We start from the raw sequence: 20,267 nt of genomic DNA, 5'->3' as shown, positions 1-20,267 counted from the left end.
GGACTTGTTGTGACAGGAGGGAATGGATTGAAGCTTGAAGAGGGTAGATTTAGAGTGGAGATAAGAAGAGATTCCTACTAGACAACCTTTGGAGGCCCCTTCCAAGCCAAGCCACTCTATGATTGTAAAATACTATGTTTCTAGTAGTATATTTTTGATGTTAACATATCCTGTGTTTCTCTTTCAGCCTCTTGTAGTGCCTCATAGAATTCATTCAACAAGTAGAAATGTGAGAGAAGAAAAGACACGCTCTGAAATAAACTGTAAGCACGAATGCTTCCAACATCATCATGAAAACTCCCTCTTCTCTAATGCTATTCTGACTGCCTTACATATACAGAACCATTTTTTAGTGATCTAGAAGAAAATAGGTTGCTGTGCAAAAGAAATCATGGTGTGAAATACTTGAACACACCTTTTGCTCAGCACTTCATCTCAAGTCTCACTGTTGCTTCAGCTCCATTGAACAGGACACAACCTGAGCTCTTCTGAGAGCTGGTTGACACAGCTGCATTTTTGCCAATGCAGCAAAAATATTCTGAGTGATGCCAGATTGTGCTGGCAGAGGAAGATTTTGCCAAAGTAGTATCTTGCTCTAGTTTTTGGGTTTCACAGGCTCACAGGATGTTAGGGGTTGGAAGGGACCTCTGAAGGTCATTGAGTCCAACCCCCCTGCCAGAGCAGGACCATAGAATCCAGCACAGGTTGCACAGGAACACATCCAGACAGGGCTGGAAAGGCTCCAGAGAAGAAGACTCCACAACCTCCCTGAGCAGCTTGTTCCAGTGCTCTGCTTGGGGGATTGCTCTGATTTGTCTTTGCTGAATTTAAAATTGAGGGGAGGAGTGTCTGGCAAAGAGCTGGCCTAGAAGATGTGATCTGCTGTCTCCAGAGTTCATTCAAGGGGCCCTCTTCAGTGCTAGTAAATCTCCCAGAAGAACAGATCCAAAAGTAGATTCACACACTTGCTGTTGGGTTTTTTCCCCTTTGCTTTTCTTTGGTTTGTTTTTTCTTTCTGTAAATTACAGCTGTTTTGCTCTTCTAAAGAGAGCATTTCACTGCCCTGTGTGCAGAATGGTTTGCCTGATCTTTCTAATGAACAGGCAGAGCAAATGGTGCTTGTGCTGCCCTTGTGATGGGAGAGAGTTTTCTGTGTCCATTGGTTTCTAGCAGGCATGTGTTTGGGATTTCTGTGTGTTGGAAGTTCCCATCAGCAGGGATATAATACAGTCACTGAACTGGATCCTTCTTTTTAGTTGGCATTTGGAGCTAAACTTTATCTAATTACAGTCCAACTTAACTTCTTGTTTTCTTTCTCTCCTCTTCAGTTGGTCAAGTCAAATTTGATCCACCCTTGAGGAAAGAGACAGAGCCGCATCACGAATTTGTGAGTAACAAGCAGCATGGCCTATGCTCTCCACATTGGTCCCTGCAAATGTCTGTGCAGGAGGAGAAATCCAAGATGTCTCACATACCTCCTTAGCACTGTTCAGCTTGGGAGTGCTTTTTCTGACAAGTTGAAACATGCTGGTCCTAAATTTTTTGGGGTACTTTTAGACTCCCTCAGCAAGACTGCCTTACTTGTGGGCTCTGCTACATGTGATGGATGTGCTAGCCCTTGGTCTTCTGTGTTGCCTCTTGTCCTTTATACCTCATTGCCCTTTAGCTATATTTTTTGTTAATTGTAGAATGACTGTGGGTACTCAGATGTTTCTCTGCCTTGTGCTTGCATTGACACTGATGGATAGTGGCAAGAGGTGTGATGCTTTTTGAGTAATGGGATTGTTGTGTGGTCCTTATTCTGCCACTCAAACAATCTTCCTCTGCTCCTGCATCACACCTGAGCCACTCTGGGTCTGCCACTTACTGTATTCTGCAAAGATGTCTTCCCATGGGCCCAGCAGTACATGAGGTATGAGAACTCAGGCAGTGAGGGAAAAGGCATCTGTGCTGTCTTACACCCGGGATTGCAGCAGCTGCCTCTTCTCTATGGAGACTGCTGATTGCCCCATTTGTGCACTTGAACACTTTCTTCACATGCCTGGATTAAAAAAAGACTCCTTTGCTTCCTCACTGCACACTTCTGTGTTCTTTTTTGCCCCCCTAAGACAGGTGTTAAGGTGAAAAAGTTAGCTTAGTACATAGGTGGGGCAAATGGCTTTGCTCTGAGTTGATTTTGGGAAGGGGGTGCTAGGAGATGTACTTCCTCGGCTATAGCCTGCAAAACATGAGTAGGGTTTCTGACACAGACCTCCTTGTACTGCCCTGGGCCTGTACTGAAATCTTCCTCGTGCCTTGTCCTTTGGTCAGCTGGCTCTGGGTGTCCCAGGTTGTGTGGAATCTTCTTCCTCAGCCACTGGCTGGATAGGTAGCCTGTAGTTTCTGGTGCCTGTTTGAGGCAGAGAGGAGCTTAGCAAATCACAGAGAAGAGGTTACCAAATCACACATGGGGCTCAGACAGTTATTTCAGATAGGTTATTTAGACCTTGACATAACTGCATAACAACATCATTTAGAAGTGGGTTTGAAGTATGGCAGTGAAGTCAGTGTTTCTGCCATGAACTCCTCACTTCACTCAAAAGGATTTGTAAACTGGTTCTCAGTTCTCCTGCCTTTACTTCCCTCATAGTTCAGATTAGAACTGGTTTGCTCCTTAAGAGCTGTATTTCTTTCTACACACAGAGACTCATAACTGCAAAAAGATGACAATGGAGAAGCTCAACTTTCAGAAACACTTTCTTCCATTGCTTTTTTTTTGGTCAGTCACTGACTAGTCAAACCAGTTAGGAGATAACTTTGTTGGGTAGAGAGGTGTTTTCCTTGCACTTTAGGAACCAGAGTTGCTAAATGGGAGAGAGAGTTGTGGTTTTTTCCCCACAGAGATTAAAGCAGAACTTTTTAGAGCACTTCACTGGCAGGTGTGGAGGAGCTGAGCCTTTTCCTACCTTGTGCTGTAGCCGTCAGAACCTTTGCACTTTGGAATCTCAGAAGCTCTGGCTGCTCCAAGAAGGGGCTTGAGCTGTCCAGCTTAACTCTACTGATAAGAAAATCTTTAGTATTGTGTGTTCCTGACAGAGTTTGCATGTTTGAAATCTGTCCAAAGAACTTGCCTCATCTCCCTGTCTACAGGGAAGATCTATAACTACTTGTCTGGATCTTTCTGAAGAGGGAAATTAAGTGCTGCACTGCTCCTAGAAGAATCAAGCATGCAGACCTGATAATGTCCTTCTCAGATAAAACAAAACTCTGATTTCTTTTTAAACTGTGTAGAGTCTAGACACCAAAGGAAAACTGTATTTTTGTCAGTGGATATAGAACCACTGGACAACTTGAACTGGCAGCATGTCAAATGCAAATGAGATCTGGTCAAGGAACCTGAGCACAAGGCAGGCCGAGGGGGAAGTCTGTAACAATTTATATTCTGGGAGAGATGGAAGCAGCTACAAGAGGTGCTTGTCTCTTCCTTCAGCAATAACAGTGTGGACCCCTTTCCACTAAAGGAGTTCTGCTGACCTTTCTGCTTCTGCCTCACAAAAGCATGCTTGGACTTGCTGCTTATTTTAAACTTGTGGCTCTGACTGCACGAACCGAAAGGACTGCAGCACGACGAGTGCACTGAGATGTTGAACTGGTACATACTTGCCTCTCACTGAGGCAGTTTATCACTTGTTGCCACAATTGAGGTGATGACCAATGGTTCATTCTTTTGGTGTGATTCAGCAGTGTTTGGTAATGTGTTGATACTCTTAGCTGTCTTTTACCCCCGTGCCCAGAGCTGCCTGAAGTTGAGTTTCAGCTAACACCTTCCTAGTTTTAGCCAGAAAATTTCCCTTTATGTACCCCTGTCTTTTAGTCACAATGTAAATAACCTGAGTTTCTTGATCTCTGTCTAATGAACAGCCTGACAGTAGCGATTTTTTGGACAATTCAGAAGAAATATACTACACTGCAAGATCTAACCTGGTATTTTTCATCTTACACCTTTCTTTGTCAGTGTTAACTTTTGTTTTCCTTTTCCAAAGCTCGTGTTTTGTCTTAGTGTCCCAGTGGTGTTTTCCTCTGTGTCAAAGCCCCTCAGTGTGAGGATGAGTCTGTGTTTGTGTTGCTGTAATGTAGGAAGGAGTCCTATCAATGCTAAATTGAAAAGATTTAACCCCTCTTCCTGTTTGGTTTCAATCACTTTTGTAGAAGGGGCTCAGTATTGTGCACTGATTCTAATTTCTTTAACCACCTTACAGTGCCTAACTTGGTAATTGGCTTTTTTGTGTGTGTGATTAAAAATGGATATACTCTCCTTATTTTTGTCTGAGAATTCCTTTCAGTAGCCCCATTAAAATGACATACTATAACTATATAATAATACATAACTATATAATACTATATAACTATGTATCTATAATATATAACTATACAATGATACATATGTAAGCCTGTGAAGTCTCCAGATGGTAATTCTCTTCCAAAATGAATTTACACTTAATGCAAATAACAGAAAGTGGGGTCCTAAGTGTTTTCAATGGCATTTGGCATCATCTATTGTCTGATCCATTTTCCAAGTTTGCTCTTACTGCACTGCTAAAAAATGTGGCTGTTAGCATTGCAGTGTAGAGTTGACTCTAGAAAGTGAGTTTTCTTATTTCTCTGATCTTTAGGCACTGAAGAGTTAGTAAAGCAATGCTTTTTGAACCTTGGGACATCTTCAGATTCTTAGATTTATAGGATCATACAATTGTTAGGGTTGGAAGGGACCTCAAGGATCATCTAGTTCCAGCCCCTTGCCATGGGCAGGGACACCTTCCTGATGGGGGGCAAAAAAGAAGAAAGAGAAACATTCAGTCCCTGAAGAAGTCCCTGCTAACTGCCTTTGCTTTGTGAGCTATTGAAGTGCAGCAAAAGGAAAATGCAAAACCAGGGTGCCTAAGAATGTCTTGGTTTGGGTTTTTGTGCTGCTTTGTGCTGTGGATTTTTGGGGGTTTATTTTGGCATCAGCTGGCTTGGTGTGACTTGAGGCTGCCAGCAGCGTAATTACCGAGAGCTTCGACTGTGTTCCACATTCTTGGAAGGAACTCTAGGGGATGCTGTTCCAGCAGGGTGGCGTTGGACTTGCTGATCTTTTGAGGCCCCTTCCAGCTCCTAACACTCTGTGATTCTGTCTCATCCTGTGACTGCTAGATTAAAAACAAACTCCTCTGAGACCAGCTCAGATTTCTCTGTGCTGCTGTGGGAGCACCTCCATCCTGTGCAATCGCTCTGCTTTTTGGCAGGGTGGGTTTGGGTTTTCAGTTTGCTTTGCTTTTGGTTTTGTCTTTTTAGTTCGAGATCTGATTTATAGCAGATTGACATTTGAATCTGTTGTTAAAATCTTACCTTCTTCAGGTTGCTTGTCTTGCTAGGCTAGGACTGTGGGTCTAAGAGACAAATGAGGATGTGTCTCCTAACTGGACTTTCGCCCCACACTGTTCAGGACAGTCTTCAAATTGATTGCTATCTGTTGTAGGCTGGGTTTGCCCCCCAACAAATTACCCCTGGAATAAATTTTGCCACACTAGCTCAGAATTTTGTTTTATGTTATTTTTTTGAAAGCAAAATGAAGTTATAGTTCCCAAAATAGACTAAATATGACATTATAGAAGGCAATAAAGACATGCAGGCTGTATTTACATATATGCACAATTCAACAACCTCAGAAAAAACTCCCTTACACCAAGACAGTTCTTTCCCCCACCCCCTCAAAAGGAGGCTGCACAGAGCTAGCCTGCTTCTCCCTGTCCCCCTTTCTCCCTTGTACCTCAGACCCAGAGTCTAAACAAAGACCATTCCAGCAAGACCAGGGTCAGAGAGAGAGAGGCAAGTCACAGGGAGAAAAAGAAGGAGGAACTATCTGTGGTGCAAACCAGGAATTATTCAACAAGCCAATGGGATGATAGACATTTCTATTGCATCATTCTGTGTCCAATCCCTAAAATTGTTTATTCTTTAGAGTCAAAGTCTCTGGAAAGATTAACAATTGGTGTTGAAGCTAGGCACTAGCTCTAAACTGTAATACCATGATAAAGCTTATAAAGTCCTGTTGCTGTCACAACAGTGAGAGGGTTTTTAAAGCCAGTTGACAGCACTTTCTGAGTCTCACTGCCTTCTTCCCAACCTTCTGTGCTCACTGTAAATCAAACAGAATTCTGACTTGGTGCTAGTGCTTCACCCATTTGTGAGATGTTTTTTTGCCCCAGGAAGTCCTAATCCTTCTGAAAATGAGAGGAAGTATTTAGTAGTTGGTTTATTCTTCTTGTGGACCAGGACATACTAATTAGACTTCTCTAGCTCATTTTTCTCTGCTCTCCCTTCTCCTGCTCTAACAGTATTGGCTTCAGATATGTTGAGCTTCAACAAGACCAAATGCAAGGTTCTGCATCTGGGTTGGGGCAATCCCGAGGACCAGCTCTTCAAGGGCTTAGAAGAGCACTAAACAGGCTGTTGAGAGCAGGAAAATAGATCTATCCAATTGGAATCATAGTGCAAGAAGTGCTGATAGGCAGCACAATAAGAAACTGAAACAAAACAAAGCTTTTGTCCTCTCAAAGCAGTTAAGCACAGAGAATTCTGGCACATGTCGCTTTCCATAAAGACAGTTTCCAGTAAGGCTTTAAAAAAGTGGTGAGAGATGAGAGCTCCTTGTCTTGCATGGGGGTGATTGGTTTTCCTCTTGCTGCTGTACAGTTGCACAGGGTGTAAATGAAGCCCCCCAGATGCTTGGGCTGTGCTCAGGGCAAGAGCTTCATTTCCCTTCACTTCTGATGAACGTGATTGTGCGTCGGGTAGACAAAATGCTTCTCACTTCAAAGTGTCAAAGTCTCAGATTTCATTATGCTGATCTGGGCTTATTTTTCCCAGCAGCCTCCCAGTCTTTGTTCTGGCATCCTCTCACATAGACTCACACAACCTGTTTAACCTCCTTGTTCATGAGTCTGGTGGCATCTCATGTTTCCGGCCTGGTTGTTTTCTGCTCTTGAGCCTGAGTCTTCAAAATACCTGTGCTTAAAGAGTTTTGAGATTACTGTGAGTCCTTTCATTACTTCTATGCAAAGAATCATAGAATTGTTAGGGTTGGAAGGGACCTCAAGGATCAGCCAGTTCCAACCCCTCTGCCATGGGCAGGGACACCTCACACTGCAGCAGGTTGCTCACAGCCACATCCAGCCTGGCCTGCAAAACCTCCAGGCAGGAGGCTTCCACCACCTCCCTGGGCAGCCTCTTCCAGAAAGTTAAGTCTGTGTTTCTTTGGGATTGATTGGAGTAGAGTGGTGGTAGGGATCAGCAGAAAGGAATTGCCTGGATAAAATGCCAGATGTTGGTAATGATGCAGAGACTGAAGGGAGAGGGAGTGGATTGAAGCTTGAGGAGGGCAGATTTAGACTGGAGATAGGAAGAAATTCTTTCCAGTGAGGGTGGGGAGACTCTGGCACAGGTTGCCCAGGGAGGCTGTGGATGCTCCCTCCCTGGAGGTGTTGAAGGCCAGGCTGGATGAGGCCTTGAGCAACCTGGGCTGGTGGGAGTTGTCCCTGCCCATGGTGGGGGAGGTTGGAACTGGATGATCTTTGAGGTGCCTTCCAAACAGCTCTATGAAGCTCTAGAATTGCAGAAGGCTTAGGAAGGCCTTTTTGGAGTGAAAGACTTGAGATTGGGGCATAGGGAGAGGATAAAACTATGAAAAGGAGGATAAGCATGGTGAAAGGGATCAAAGATAGCCACAACTAAGGCCTGACCCTTTCCACCTGCCACCTTGCAAAGCCCAAGACACATTCCTGGAGAGGAGTAAGCTTCCCTGCCCACCCATTCAGCCCCTTGAGCGCCCTTCCCCGAGGCCACCGGGCTTCCGAGCTACACTGACAAATGTCTAGGGGGGAAGTTGGGTGGCCCTTGTGGGAGAGAGCCATAGCAGCAGCTGAGCTGTAGTGGTTTAGATGCATAGTAAGGTTGGTACAAAGACTGAAGAGTCATTTCTGCATGGTTCAGGAAATGCCAGCCTTGGGCTGGCCTTTGCAGTTTTTATTCAGTCCTGTGATCTGTGCATTCTTTTCCTTGCAGTAATTATCAGTTCCAGAGTGGTTTGGGCTTCTTTTCCACCATACTGCACTTCTTTGGGGAAAATATGGGATGTCACTGAAGCAATCAAATGCTACTGACAGCTGTGGTAGAAACACCCATGTGGAAACTACTACTTAGCATTACAGAGCAGAAGTGAGGGTGCAGTGAACAGCCTGTGACTCCTCAGCAAGCAGAGAACAGTCACAGAATCACAGCATTTCAGGGGCTTGAAGGGACCTCCTGAGATCATCCAGCCCAACCCCGCTGCCAGAGCAGGATCACCTAGACCAGATTACACAGGAACACATCCAGATGAGTTTTGAATATCTCCAGAGAGGGAGACTCCACAACCTAACCTTTGTGTTCAAGCCATTGTCCTTCAGGCCACAACAGGAAGCTGGAGTGGCTTCTTGTCTCATCATCTTGGAGCACTGGCAGATCCAGTGGGAGACTTTGCTCCTCTGGTTTAGAAAAATGCTCTTTTGAGGGTGAAACCTGGGAGTTGGCATCATCTGCTCCAACCTTACTACTCTTACAGCTTGAATATCTGGGAGTCTTTCTGCTGGGCTTTTGATACAGGCTGCAGCTGAAAGAGGTCTGGTTTGGACAGAAGGTGGTGAGGACCTTTGAAGTGTTTCCTGGAAAGGAGCAGTGTAGCTCCATTTATCACTGACTTAGGTGATCAATAACTCATTTCTTCTGCTGTATTTTTGCTGGCTTTTCTTTTTTCCTGTCATGATTTACCTGCAGGAAAAAATACCCTGGAATTCTAGTATCATAGAATGCTGGGGGTTGGAAGGGACCTCCAGAGATGGAGTCCAACCCCTCTGCAAAGCAGGATCACCTAGGGCAGGTTACACAGGAATGTGTCCAGATGGGTTTTGAAGAGATCTAGAGGAGGAGACTCCACAACCTCTCTGGGCAGCCTGCTCCAGGGCACTAGCACTCTCACACCAAAGAAGTTTCTCCTCATGTTGAGAGGGAATTTCCTGTGATTGAGTTGATGTCCATTGCCCCTTGTGCTGTCACTGGGTGTCACTGAGCAGAGCCTGCCTGCATCCTCCTGACAGCCACCCTTCAGATATTTGTAGACATTGATAAGGTCTCCTGTCAGCCTTCTCTTCTCCAGACCAAACACTCCCTGGTCTCTCAGTCTTTCCTCATAAGAGAGATGCTCCAGTCCCTTCTTCATCCTCACAGCTGCTGTTGAACCCTCCAGTAGTTCCCTGTTGAACCCAGGGAGCCCAGAAGTGGACACAGTATTCCACATGTGGATTAACTAGGGCTGAGTAGACAGGGTGGAGAATCTCCACTGACCTGCTGGCCACGCTCTCCTTAATGCACCCAAGTATTACCATTGGCCTTCTTGGCCACCAGGGCACATCATAGCAATGTCCTCCTGGCAGATGTGGTGGTGCTTCAGTATGGCCCCTGGACTCCCATTAAAGCATTAAATGTGTATGTATGGCAGCAGGCATTTATGGAATAGTGTTGGAGGCCTGTTGCCACTCTTAAGAGCTCCATGATTGAGAGGTCCTTGGTGCTGCTGGTAATGCTGTGCTGTGATGATAAAGTCTTCAGGAGAGCAGAGATAGTTCCCCTTCAAATATTTATTGCTATAAAACCACTCTGACTGTCCTCTCTGCTTCCTTCTTTCACTTCCTCATGTGCTAAAGTCTTTTCAGGCTCCCAGCTAGAACTGTTCCCATCTACACATGCTACACATACCAGTGAGGGTTCTCTGTGGAGACTGGGAGATCCTCAAATGGGTTTTTTTTTGGTTCTGTTTCTTTGGTTTTACTTTTTGTTTGGTTGTTTGGGGTTTTTTGTTTGTTTGTTTGTTTCTTTGGTTTGGTTGGTTTGGTTTTGGTTGGTTTTGTTTCCTCTTCTGCTGCCCACTTTATTTGAGTAGAGAAATCTTTGTGTTCGAGGAAGGGGCCCTAAGATCAGAGCTTTAAAAGGAATTGGAGATGCAGTAAACTGGCAAGGAGGAGATTGCTGGGTCTGAGAGTGGTGTTTAGGGGCCAGGGAGGCCAGAGGAATGAGCTCCTTTGGTAGCTCAGGGGTGGCAGAGGGGGATAGCTGCAGCATGAACCAGGCTATGTGTTTGACCCTTACTTGTTCCTTTGTTCTTTTACATTTGCAGGATCTGCAGCTAGAGTATGGTCATGGTCCTCAGTGTGGCTACTTGCTGGGTACAAACAAGTAAGCAGCAGCATTTCCTGGCTTTAATTCATTAAGGCTGTTTTAATGTTAAAAAAATCTACTGAACACCTTAGGCTGAACCAGGTATTGTAAAGGGTGTCAGACTGGTTTCTATCAGTTACAAATCCCTCTGTCTCTTGAACTGGGGAGCCCAGAAGTGGACAGCACTTTCCAGTATTTGAGGTTCTGTTGACCACATTGACTCCATGGTGCTGTAAGATCCCTTGGTCCACTGGTTAACAAAATACTCTGCATGACAGCTCCCACAGAGCAGCATTTTGCCCCACTTAGGAATGGGCACTGCTGGTCTTTGGCATGTTTTATGCCCTTCTTCATGTTATAGGGCACTAGGAATGCTGAATTATGGGAATTAAAAGAACATCCCTGACTCAGCAAAGTCCCTTGATTCATATTCATGCATTTAAACATTTTGTTGAAGTAGTTTTCCATGCAATTCTTCCTTTCTGCTCACTTAAATGTATGCATTGTCAGAATGGGGCTGCCTGGCTTGGCTTTGCTAAATTAAATCATACAGGAAAACAATGCAGAGGATCTGGGCATAGAACACGAATATGAAGAGCTGAATCCTGATAGCTTCCAAAATGCTGTTCCTTCTCATCACTGCTATTCTCCCCTCTGTGTGAGTTTCAGACAGAGAAACAAACAATGAAGAAATTCAGAATGTTGCCATGATTAACTAGGGAAGAAGGCCTTGATTCCAATCATAGTTTAATCTTTGACTGGATTCCAATAATAGTTTAAGCTTCTGCTCAGTCCAATTACTTATTCATCAGTTAATGATGATGATTGGCTTGGGTATTGGATTTCATTATTTTTTTCCTGGCTGTTTTCCTGGATCAGGTTAAGACAATCCTTGTTTGGTCTGTCCAAGGATCAATGACCACTGCACTGTAATATCAATCAATTAATAAACACATTTGAAAGTGTGGTGTGCTTAAAAACATCAAGACCCCACCAAAAACCCCCCAACAGCTGTCTTCATTTGTGTGGGGGTGTTTGAGAGCTGTTCTGCAAGCCAGCTGAAACAGCATGCTTTGGGTTATTTACTGGGATATAATCACAGCAGCCTTTGCCCTGCCTTTTGATGATCTGTGTGCCACAATCAAACTGTGTGTTCTTGTTCTTGTTCAATGCTGAAGGAGTCTCTTGAAATCAGTTGAAGAAGAACTGCATCAGAGGTAATTCTGATTTTCCTCCCTACCCCCCTTGTGTGTTCCAAAGTCATTTGTGTGTTGATTCCTCCTGTCTGTCACGAGTAGATCTTGTTTGCCCCTGTAGCTGCTGAGAGGATATGGGAGAGGCTTAGTTGTGTGGATTGCAGTGGTGCTTTAAAAGGATAATGATGACAAAAAGCTGAAAGAGAGTAAAATTCTGTCAGAGAGGGGGTGGTAGCCCTGGAGAGCAACATTTTCCACAGCAGCCAAAGTGGTTTTAATACAACTCACTGAGTACCTTCTTCATTTTCTTAGGGGACATGTGGCACATTTAGAAGATGATGATGATGCAGATGATGATGCTAAACAGTAAGTGCTTTCCTTCTGTGAAAACAAAGAAATATCTCTAGAAGCTGCTTCTTGAATAGATGAACATTAAGAAAAAGCCAAGCTGAGTCATGTTTTGTCCATAAGAGCTCAGAAATCTTCTGTAGCATTTTTAAAGAGAAGCTTTTAGTGTTGGTCCAGGACTTTTCTTACTCTGCTCATAAACTTGTGGTAAAGGGAATGAAATCTTCTTCCTCACTTGATGCATCTTGATCCTCACTTTTGTTTTCTTTTATTATTGAACAAAATCTTGGCATAGTTAAAGGGAGCCAGTAATTCATCTGCCCCTGATCCTGGTGTCCTCAATTCTTTAGAGCTGATGACCCTATATTAAAATAAAGCTCATTAAAAAGACATAAAATCTCTATGTCATTGTCTTCTCTGGATAATGGAGTTTGCTCTGTCCACACTCTCAGCTAGGAGGATGCTTGATTTTGGAAAAGAGAGGTTATGCAGCTGCAAAGGCAGTATCAGTAGCTGTGTTACATTAATTATGGTTGTATTAAATTCACAGATTGCATCAGGTTGGAAGGGACCCTCCAAGGGACACCTCCAGCTAGAGCAGGCTGCACAGGGACACAGCCAGGCTGAGCTTCAGTGGCTCCAGGGATGGGGCCTCAAGCCCAGCCCTGGGCAGCCTGTGCCAGTGTCTCCCCACTCTCCTTGGGCAGAATTTCCTCCTGAGGGCCAACCTCAAGCTGCCCTGCTCCACTTTCAAACCACTGCCCCTGGGCCTAGCACTCCAAGCCCTTCTGAACAGCTTCCCTCCCCAGCCTGCCTGTAGGTTGCCTTCAGATATGGAAATGCAGCTCTAAGGTCTCCCTGCAGCCTTCACTTCTCCAGGTTGAACAGCCCCAACTCTCTCAGCCTGTCCCCACAGGGGAGGTTCTGCAACCTTCTGATCATCATTGTGCTCCTCCTCTGGACCTGCATTCATAGGTGCATGTCTCTTTTGTGTTAGGAAACCCAGAGTCACTGATACAAATATTCCTGACCTCATTTTATAGGCAGATGAGAGCTGAAACATTTGAAATGTATAGCCAGGGTGGAAATTTATATTCCTAAATGTATTGATGTGGAATGAGACCCCAGCTGGAGCACTGTGTCTAGTTCTGGAGCATCTATTATAGGAAGGATCTGGAGGTGCTGGAAGGTGTCCAGAGGAGGGCCACGAGGATGAGCAGAGGGCTGGAGCTGCTCTGCCATGGAGACAGACTGAGAGAGTTGGGGTTGTGCAGTCTGGAGAGGAGAAGGCTCTGAGGAGATCTCATTGTGGCCTTCCAGTATCTGAAGGGGGCTCCAAGAAGGCTGGGGAGGGACTTTTGAGGGTGTCAGGGAGTGATAGGGCTGGGGGGAATGGGAAAAAAAAGTAGAAATGGGTAGCTCCAGATTGGCTGTTAGGAAGAGGTTCTTCCCCTTGAGAGTGGTGAGACACTGGAAGAAGTTGCTCAGAAAGGTGGTGGAAGCCTCCTGCCTGGAGGTTTTTCAGGCCAGGCTGGCTGTGGCTGTGAGCAACCTGCTGTGGTGTGAGGTGTCCCTGCCCATGGTAGGGGGGTTGGAGCTGGCTGCTCCTTGAGGTCCCTTCCAACCCTAACAATTCTATGATAAAGACCAAAGAGAAGATGCCATTGATGGAGAATTCTTGTTTGCTTTCTGTTGAGGAGCCATTTTAAAAGCTGTTGCTTCATCCCAGAGACCTGTAAACCAAGCATTATCTGTTGCTGACATCTCTCTCTCTCTTTTTCTTCCTGAGTTATTTTACTGCTGTCCTTCTCAAACAAAGGCAGTGGGTTTTATCACTGCTGCTGAGCAAGAGGGACAACCCCCTTGAGGGAGGGTAAAGCTGCTGACAGGATCTGATGTCACTAGGTGACAGGGAGGTTGTGTAATGATCAACTTCTCAAGGCACAAGTGTGTTTGCTCTTTGACACAAGTGATGCTTAGATAAGAATAAAGATTCTTTAAGACATTTTTAACTGACTTTATTCCATTGTGGATTCCACCAGAGTGTGCCAAGATTAAGGAGTTGTTCAGAGGCATGATTGTTTCTGCACTTCATCCATAATGCAGAGCTCTCATGTCTTGTCTTTGAGGGGAAGAGGATGATAATGCTACTTAGTGATTTGCTCCTCTGCATTTGGACTAAACTGAGAACCTGCAGAGTCCTTGGTAAAACTACCACAGTACCTCTCAGGCTTCCTGCTCAGTAGTATGTGACAGTCCTGGAGGGCTCCATGCTGCCAGCTCCACTCCAGTGGCCTCCAGTGAAGATTCACAGCTTGTATGGGGTTGTTGTCACTTGGTGCTCTCTTGGGAGGATCTGTGATACCTGAGTTCCCAGGTAGTGGTGTGCACAGCAGTAACAATATGTTTAAGGAAGTGGTCATGATGAGGTGGTTTGGATGTCATAGTGCTGCTGCTGGGTCAGTGCTGGTGGATTTCTCTGACAGTTCTAAAGCCCAGCATCCTCTTGGACACTGCAACACAAAGTCCAGAGATAACAACCCCTTTTTGTTTCTTTTCTTTGTAGTGCTACTATGAAACCTAAAGTGCCACCTCCTTTGCCACCAAAGGTAAGTGGGGAGCATTTCACTAGCCAGCATAAAAGGGGCCACCTCAGGCAGCAAATGCAGAAGTGTCTAAATGACTGCAGTGATGTTTCTCTCATTTGAGCCACGGGTTGAAGACTTGAAGTTCTAAGTCAAGGGAATGTTCAGGGGGTTGCTTGTAGCCTTTGATTGAAAAGCTGCATGAAGTCTTGCACTACAAGGTATTGACAGTGTCTGAGTGCTGTGTCTGGCTAATTGCACTTCTGATAGCCAAAAAAAATGGAACCAGCAAGTAATTTTTAATACAGAGAGGCCAACTAAAGCATCTGCCTGCTAAATTTTGGTGTCTGAATAGTGATCTTCAGAAGCATTCCTGGAGCAGAACAGATCTTTGTGTGCTGCCACTTGAAGATTGAATAAATCTGTTCACTCTGGAATTAACTTAACATGAACCCAACCAAGCAAACAAACATATTTGTCTGGCTGTCAGATCTTCAGTCACAGAATCCCAGAATGTTGAGGTCTGGAAGGGAACTCTACAGGTCATCCAGTCCATCCAACTCCCCTGCCAAAGCAGGATCAGCTAGGGCAGGCCACATCCTGAGGTACATGGAGAAGAGTGTGGCTAGCAGGTCAAGGCAGGTTCTCCTCCCCCTCTGCTCTGCCCTGCTGAGACCACACCTGGAAGACTGTGTCCCATTTCGGGTTCCCCAGTTGAAGAGAGACAGAGACCTGCTGGAGAGAGTCCAGTGGACAGCCATGAGGATGGTTTGGGGTCTTGAACATTTCACTGTGAAGGAAGGCTGAAAGCTCTGGGTCTGTTTGGAGAGGAGAAGGCTGAGAGGGGATCTGATCAATGTCTATCAATAGATGAGGGCTGGGGGTCAGGATGAAGGTTCCAGGCTCTGTTTGGTGGTGCCCAGTGACAGGACAAGGCACAGCAGGTCCAAGCTGGAACCCAGGAGGTTCCACCTCAGCATGAGGAGAAACTTGTTTGGTGTGAGGCTGCTGGAGGCCTGGAGCAGGCTGCCCAGAGAGGTTGTGGAGTCTCCTTCTCTGGAGCCTTTTTAAACCCCACCTGGCTGTGCTCCTGTGTGCCCTGCCCTGGGTGCCCCTGCTCTGGCAGGGGGGTTAGGCTGAATGATCTCTGGAGGTCCCTTCCAGCCCCAAACATTCTGTGACTGCAGAGTGACATTTCTCCAGGCCCAGTAACTGTTCATGCATGAATTGAATGTGATGATTTGGAATGCACCCTCTGATAACAAGGTTTTCCTTATTACTGTGCATCTCCTCCCTGTTGATGTTTTGTGAGGCATTTGCATGGCAGAACATGTGGCTTTGTCAGTTTGCTTGTGACACTTCCATCACCCAAATACTGCTCATGTGCTTTGTTCCTCCTTTAGAAGCAGCACTGAGGCTTGGAACCTCTCTTTATTTTCCATTATGCTTTCATTATTGCTGTGTCTTTTCCAGCCTAAATCCATCTTTATCCCCCAAGAAACTCATTCTTCTGAAAATGATAATCAAGGGACAATCAAAAGGTGCCCAACATCAGAGAGCCCAGCAAAATCTGCATCTCAGGTTCCACCAAGACCTCCACCTCCTCGGTTACCTCCGCAGAAACTGAACTCCTTAGGTAATGAGAGTGATGCCCAGAGGGACACAAATGTTTCTGGAATGATCTCATGTCATTTTATTTCTACATCCTCCTTGGACACAGTCCCCCCCAGCATCCTTGCAGCTAAACTGAGGCACTGTGTTCTGGATGATCAGGTAGTGAGGTGGATGTGAACTGGTTGAAGGAAAGAAGTCAGAGAGTTGTGGTTAATCAGGGAGAGTCTGTTGGGAGGCCTTTGTCTAGTGGAGTCCCTCAGGGGTCAGTGCTGGGACCAGAGCTGTTGAATATATTCATCAGTTACCTGGATGAGGGCTCAGGGGGCACTGCCAGCAAGTTTGCTGATGGCACCAAACTGGGAGCAGTGGTGACACAGGAGGGTTGTGCTGCCATTCAGCCAGACCTGGACAGGCTGAGAGCTGGGCAGGGAGAAAAGGAATGAGGTTCAACAAGGGTAAGGGGAGAGTCTGGCACCTGGGAAAGAACAACCCCATGGAGCAGGAGAGGTTGGGGACTGAGCTGCAGGAGAGCAGGGAAGGGGAAAAGGACCTGGGGGTCCTGGTGGATGGGAGGTTGGCCATGAGCCAGCAATGTGCTCTGGTGGCCAAGAAGGCCAAGGGTAGCCTGGGCTGGATGAGAAGGGCTGTGGGCAGTAAGTTGGGAGAGGTTCTTCTCCTTCTCTGCTCTGCCCTGCTGAGGCCACATCTGGAATATTGTGTCCAGTTCTGGGGCCCTCAGCTCAAGAAGGACCTAAGGGAACTGCTTGAGAGAGTCCAGCAGAGAGCTACAAAGATGCTGAAGGCAGTGGAACATCTCCCTGAGAGGACAGGCTGAGGGGGATGAGGGCTCTGTGGCTTGGAGAGGAGGAGCCTGAGGGTGAGCTCCTTGCTGGTGATCAAGATGTGCAGGGTGAGTGCCCAGGGGCTGGAGCCAGGCTCTGCTGGGGGATGCCCAATGCCAGCACAAGGGGCAGTGGTGGAAGCTGAGGCTTAGAAACATGTTTCCATGGGAACAGGAGGAAGAATTTTGTCACTGTGAGGGTGCTGGAGCCCTGGGGCAGGCTGCCCAGGGGGTTTGTGGAGTCTCCTTCTCTGGAGATATTTAAGACCTGTCTGGATGCATTCCTGTGTGATCTGCTCTAGGTGACCCTGCTCTGGCAGGGAGGTTGGACTGAATGATCTCTGGGGGTCCCTTCCAGCCTCTAAGATTCTGTGATTCTGTGAATCTATTGATTTTAGCTGACAGGCCCCAGTAGAAGGGCCAAGGGCCAGGGGATGGGGCTACCCTGCACCAAACACACATGAAAGCATTTAGTGGCATTTTCTGTGATGATCAAGTAACAGAAATTGTCTGAAAGCCAAAGTGCACAAAGAAGCCATGCTGAGAGCTCTTCAGAGGGTTAAGTGAACCTTGTAGGAAAATCACTGCTATGATTCCTGCTGATGCTACTGGTGACAATCATTTTCCTGAGCAACAGGCTTGTAGTATCAGCACTCTCACAGGGAACAAAGAAGTTTCCCTCTATATATGTTCCCAATCCTGGCCTTGTGTGTCAGTTGTTGTCATTTGACATGTCAAGAGCAGAGTTTTGCTTTCAAAGCTTGCTTTTATCTGTGATGGACTGGGGTGAGTAGTGTAGCAGGTAACTGTTTACCCTTTGCTCAGGTTGTTCCTTTTATGCTGTTGTTGAAGATTGATGCTTTGAAAGTTGTCCTGGACTGGATTGTTTTAAGCAAGCTTACTGTCTGACTCTTAATTGATATCTTTGCTAGCTGGAAGTGTGATCAGCAAGACAAGGGAGGTGATTCTCCCCCTCTGCTCTGCTGAGACCCCACCTGCAGCACTGCCTCCAGTTCTGGTGCCCCCTGCATGAGAGGGACATGGAACTGCTGGGGCATTTCCAGAGGAGGCCACGAAGCTGATCAAAGGGCTGGAGAACCTCTGCTATGGGGACAGGCTGAGAGAGTTGGGGCTGTTCAGCCTGGAAAGAGAAGGCTTCAGGGAGACCTTAGAGCAGCCTTCCAGTGCTTGAAGGGGGCCTACAAGAAAGCTGGGAAGGGACTTTTTCCAACAGCTCTGTCAGGAGGGTTGGATGCAATGATCTTTCAAAGTCCCTTCAAACCTCTGACACTCTGTGATTGTAGGTAATGGAGTCACTACTTCTGTGCAGTTAAACGGTGAGAGAGAGGGATCACCTCATCAGCCGAGTGAAGCCAGAGACACCAACTTTGCAAGGAAAGAAAAGAAGGAACTGCTGGTAGGTATTGGAGCTTCCAGCTCTTATTTTCAAGTTCTCCCAACTCTCTGGCACGTGCCAGGGGCGTGAGCCACACTGCTCTTGGGAGGAGAGAAAGGATTCTGGGATGACATCTTCTTTGCTTTTGAATCAAAGCAGTCTTGCTAGGTTGTCTGCTTGAGGTCCAGTCTGAAGCTGAAGCTTGAGCTGGTCTTTAATTTTCCTTAGAAACAAAGCTCATCGTGGCTATACAAGATTTACTTGCTTGTGCTCACATGCTTGAGGGACGTGTCATGAGGAGATCCTTGAAGAGTGATGTAATGCCTTGTACTGGGCAATGACCCTTGAAGCAGAGGAGGAAATGAAGGCGTCTGCTGCCCCCTCATGGCTTGCTGGAGGATTTGGCTGGCCCTGGGAAAGGAGCTCAGTCAGGAGGATGAAGCCAGTGTCTTGTCAGTGATACCTGGAGATAGAGTGAGTGACAATGGACATAGTCACAGGAAATCCCATCTCAGTGTGAGGAGAAACTTCTTCACTGGGGGGGTGCTGGAGCCCTGGAGCAGGCTGCCCACAGAGGTGGTGTAGTTTCCTTCTCTGGAGACTTTCCAACCCCACCTGGATGTGTTCCTGTGTGACCTGCCCTAGGTGATCCTGCTGTGTCAGGGGGGTTGGACTGGATGATCTCTGGAGGTCCCTCCCAAGCTTTAGCATTCTGTGAGTCTATGAAATCTGGATTGATGGTCCAGATCTGCAAGCTGCTCGCCTCCCAGGCTCCTGAGCTCTGGGTTTCAGGGTTGAACAGCTTGGATTTACTGTCAGACTTGAGCTGCATAGGCTGATGTAAAGTTGCAGTCATGGAGAGGATGCAGTTTTACACCCATGTATAGTCTGATCCAGCTGTGAGCTGAGAAAGTGCTCCTGCATCCTTTTCTCCTCTTCCAAGTGAGTCTTTCTATCAAAGCAGCACATGGCTTCCAGAGTCACTGCTGTGTTACTGTGCTGCAAAAGCAAAAGTGGGAGTATGAAACAGGAGAGAGGAGGACAGCTGCAGTTAAGTCAGATTAAATGTAACAGGAACCTGCAGTCTCTGGGGGCCTCTTCCAAGAATGAGGTTGGAAATGTCACTCTTTTGAGAGAAGTGAAGGTAGAGGAAAAACCTTTAGCATGTTTTTGTGTGAAGGGAGTGCCCATAATGCTGGCAGTGCTTTGGCAAGCCTGGAACTTGGCATTTGAAATGATGGTTTGGAAGTTTCCTCTGTTACCTGTCAAACACCCTTCTTTGGAAGCAGGTTTTTATCAGGAGAAATCCCCAGCACTAATCCAGGCTGGGTGAGGAGTGGCTGGAGAGCAGTCTGCAGGAGAAGGCCTTGGGGGTGTCACTTGGTGACAAAGTGCCCAGGAGCCAGCAGTGGTCACTGGCAGCCCAGCAGGCAGCTGTGTGCTGAGCTGCAGCCAGAGCAGGGAGAGCAGCAGCACAGGGAGGGGATTCTGCCCTCTGCTCTGCTCAGACCCCAACTGCAGCACTGCCTCCAGTTCTGGGGCCCCCAGCACAAGAAGAACCTGGAGCTGCTGGAGAGGTTCCAGAGGAGGCTATGAAGATGCTCAGAGGGCTGCAGAACCTCCCCTGTGGGGACAGGCTGGGAGAGTTGAGGCTGTTCAGCCTGGAGAAGTGAAGGCTTCAGGGAGACCTTAGAGCAGCCTTCCAGTACCTGAAGGGGACTACAAGAGAGCTGGGGAAGGACTTTTGCCAAGGGCTGGGAGTGACAGGAGGAGAGGGAATGGGTTGAAGCTTGACAGGGGAGACTGAGACTGGAAATGAGGAATAAATTCTTTGCCAGTGAGGATGGTGAGACTCTGGCACAGGTTGCCCAGGGAGGCTGTGGATATCTCCTCCTTGGGGGCATTCAGGGTCAGGCTGGATGAGGCCTTGAGCAAGCTGGGCTGGTGGGAGGTGTCCCTGCTCATGGGCAAGGGAGTTTGGAACTGAATGATCTTTGAGGTCCCTTCCAGCCTAAATC

At 46.7% G+C, this 20,267-nt stretch overlaps 1 protein-coding gene across 1 annotated transcript in view; it reads left to right on the top strand.

Moving 5' to 3' along the window:
- MAP4K3 (mitogen-activated protein kinase kinase kinase kinase 3) overlaps positions 1–20,267 on the top strand; it is a 67,989-nt gene that overhangs the window by 28,783 nt on the left and 18,939 nt on the right. The window contains exons 13-21 of the mRNA XM_054177225.1: positions 188–263; positions 1,329–1,387; positions 3,901–3,963; positions 10,229–10,287; positions 11,448–11,486; positions 11,778–11,831; positions 14,380–14,422; positions 15,872–16,034; positions 18,158–18,270. Of these exons, the coding sequence (XP_054033200.1) occupies positions 188–263; positions 1,329–1,387; positions 3,901–3,963; positions 10,229–10,287; positions 11,448–11,486; positions 11,778–11,831; positions 14,380–14,422; positions 15,872–16,034; positions 18,158–18,270 (669 nt within the window). The remainder of the gene's footprint in view (positions 1–187; positions 264–1,328; positions 1,388–3,900; positions 3,964–10,228; positions 10,288–11,447; positions 11,487–11,777; positions 11,832–14,379; positions 14,423–15,871; positions 16,035–18,157; positions 18,271–20,267) is intronic.

This window comes from Dryobates pubescens, chromosome 39, assembly GCF_014839835.1.
Source record: "Dryobates pubescens isolate bDryPub1 chromosome 39, bDryPub1.pri, whole genome shotgun sequence".
Taxonomy (NCBI): domain Eukaryota; kingdom Metazoa; phylum Chordata; class Aves; order Piciformes; family Picidae; genus Dryobates; species Dryobates pubescens.
This window is presented reverse-complemented; position numbering and strand designations above follow the sequence as displayed.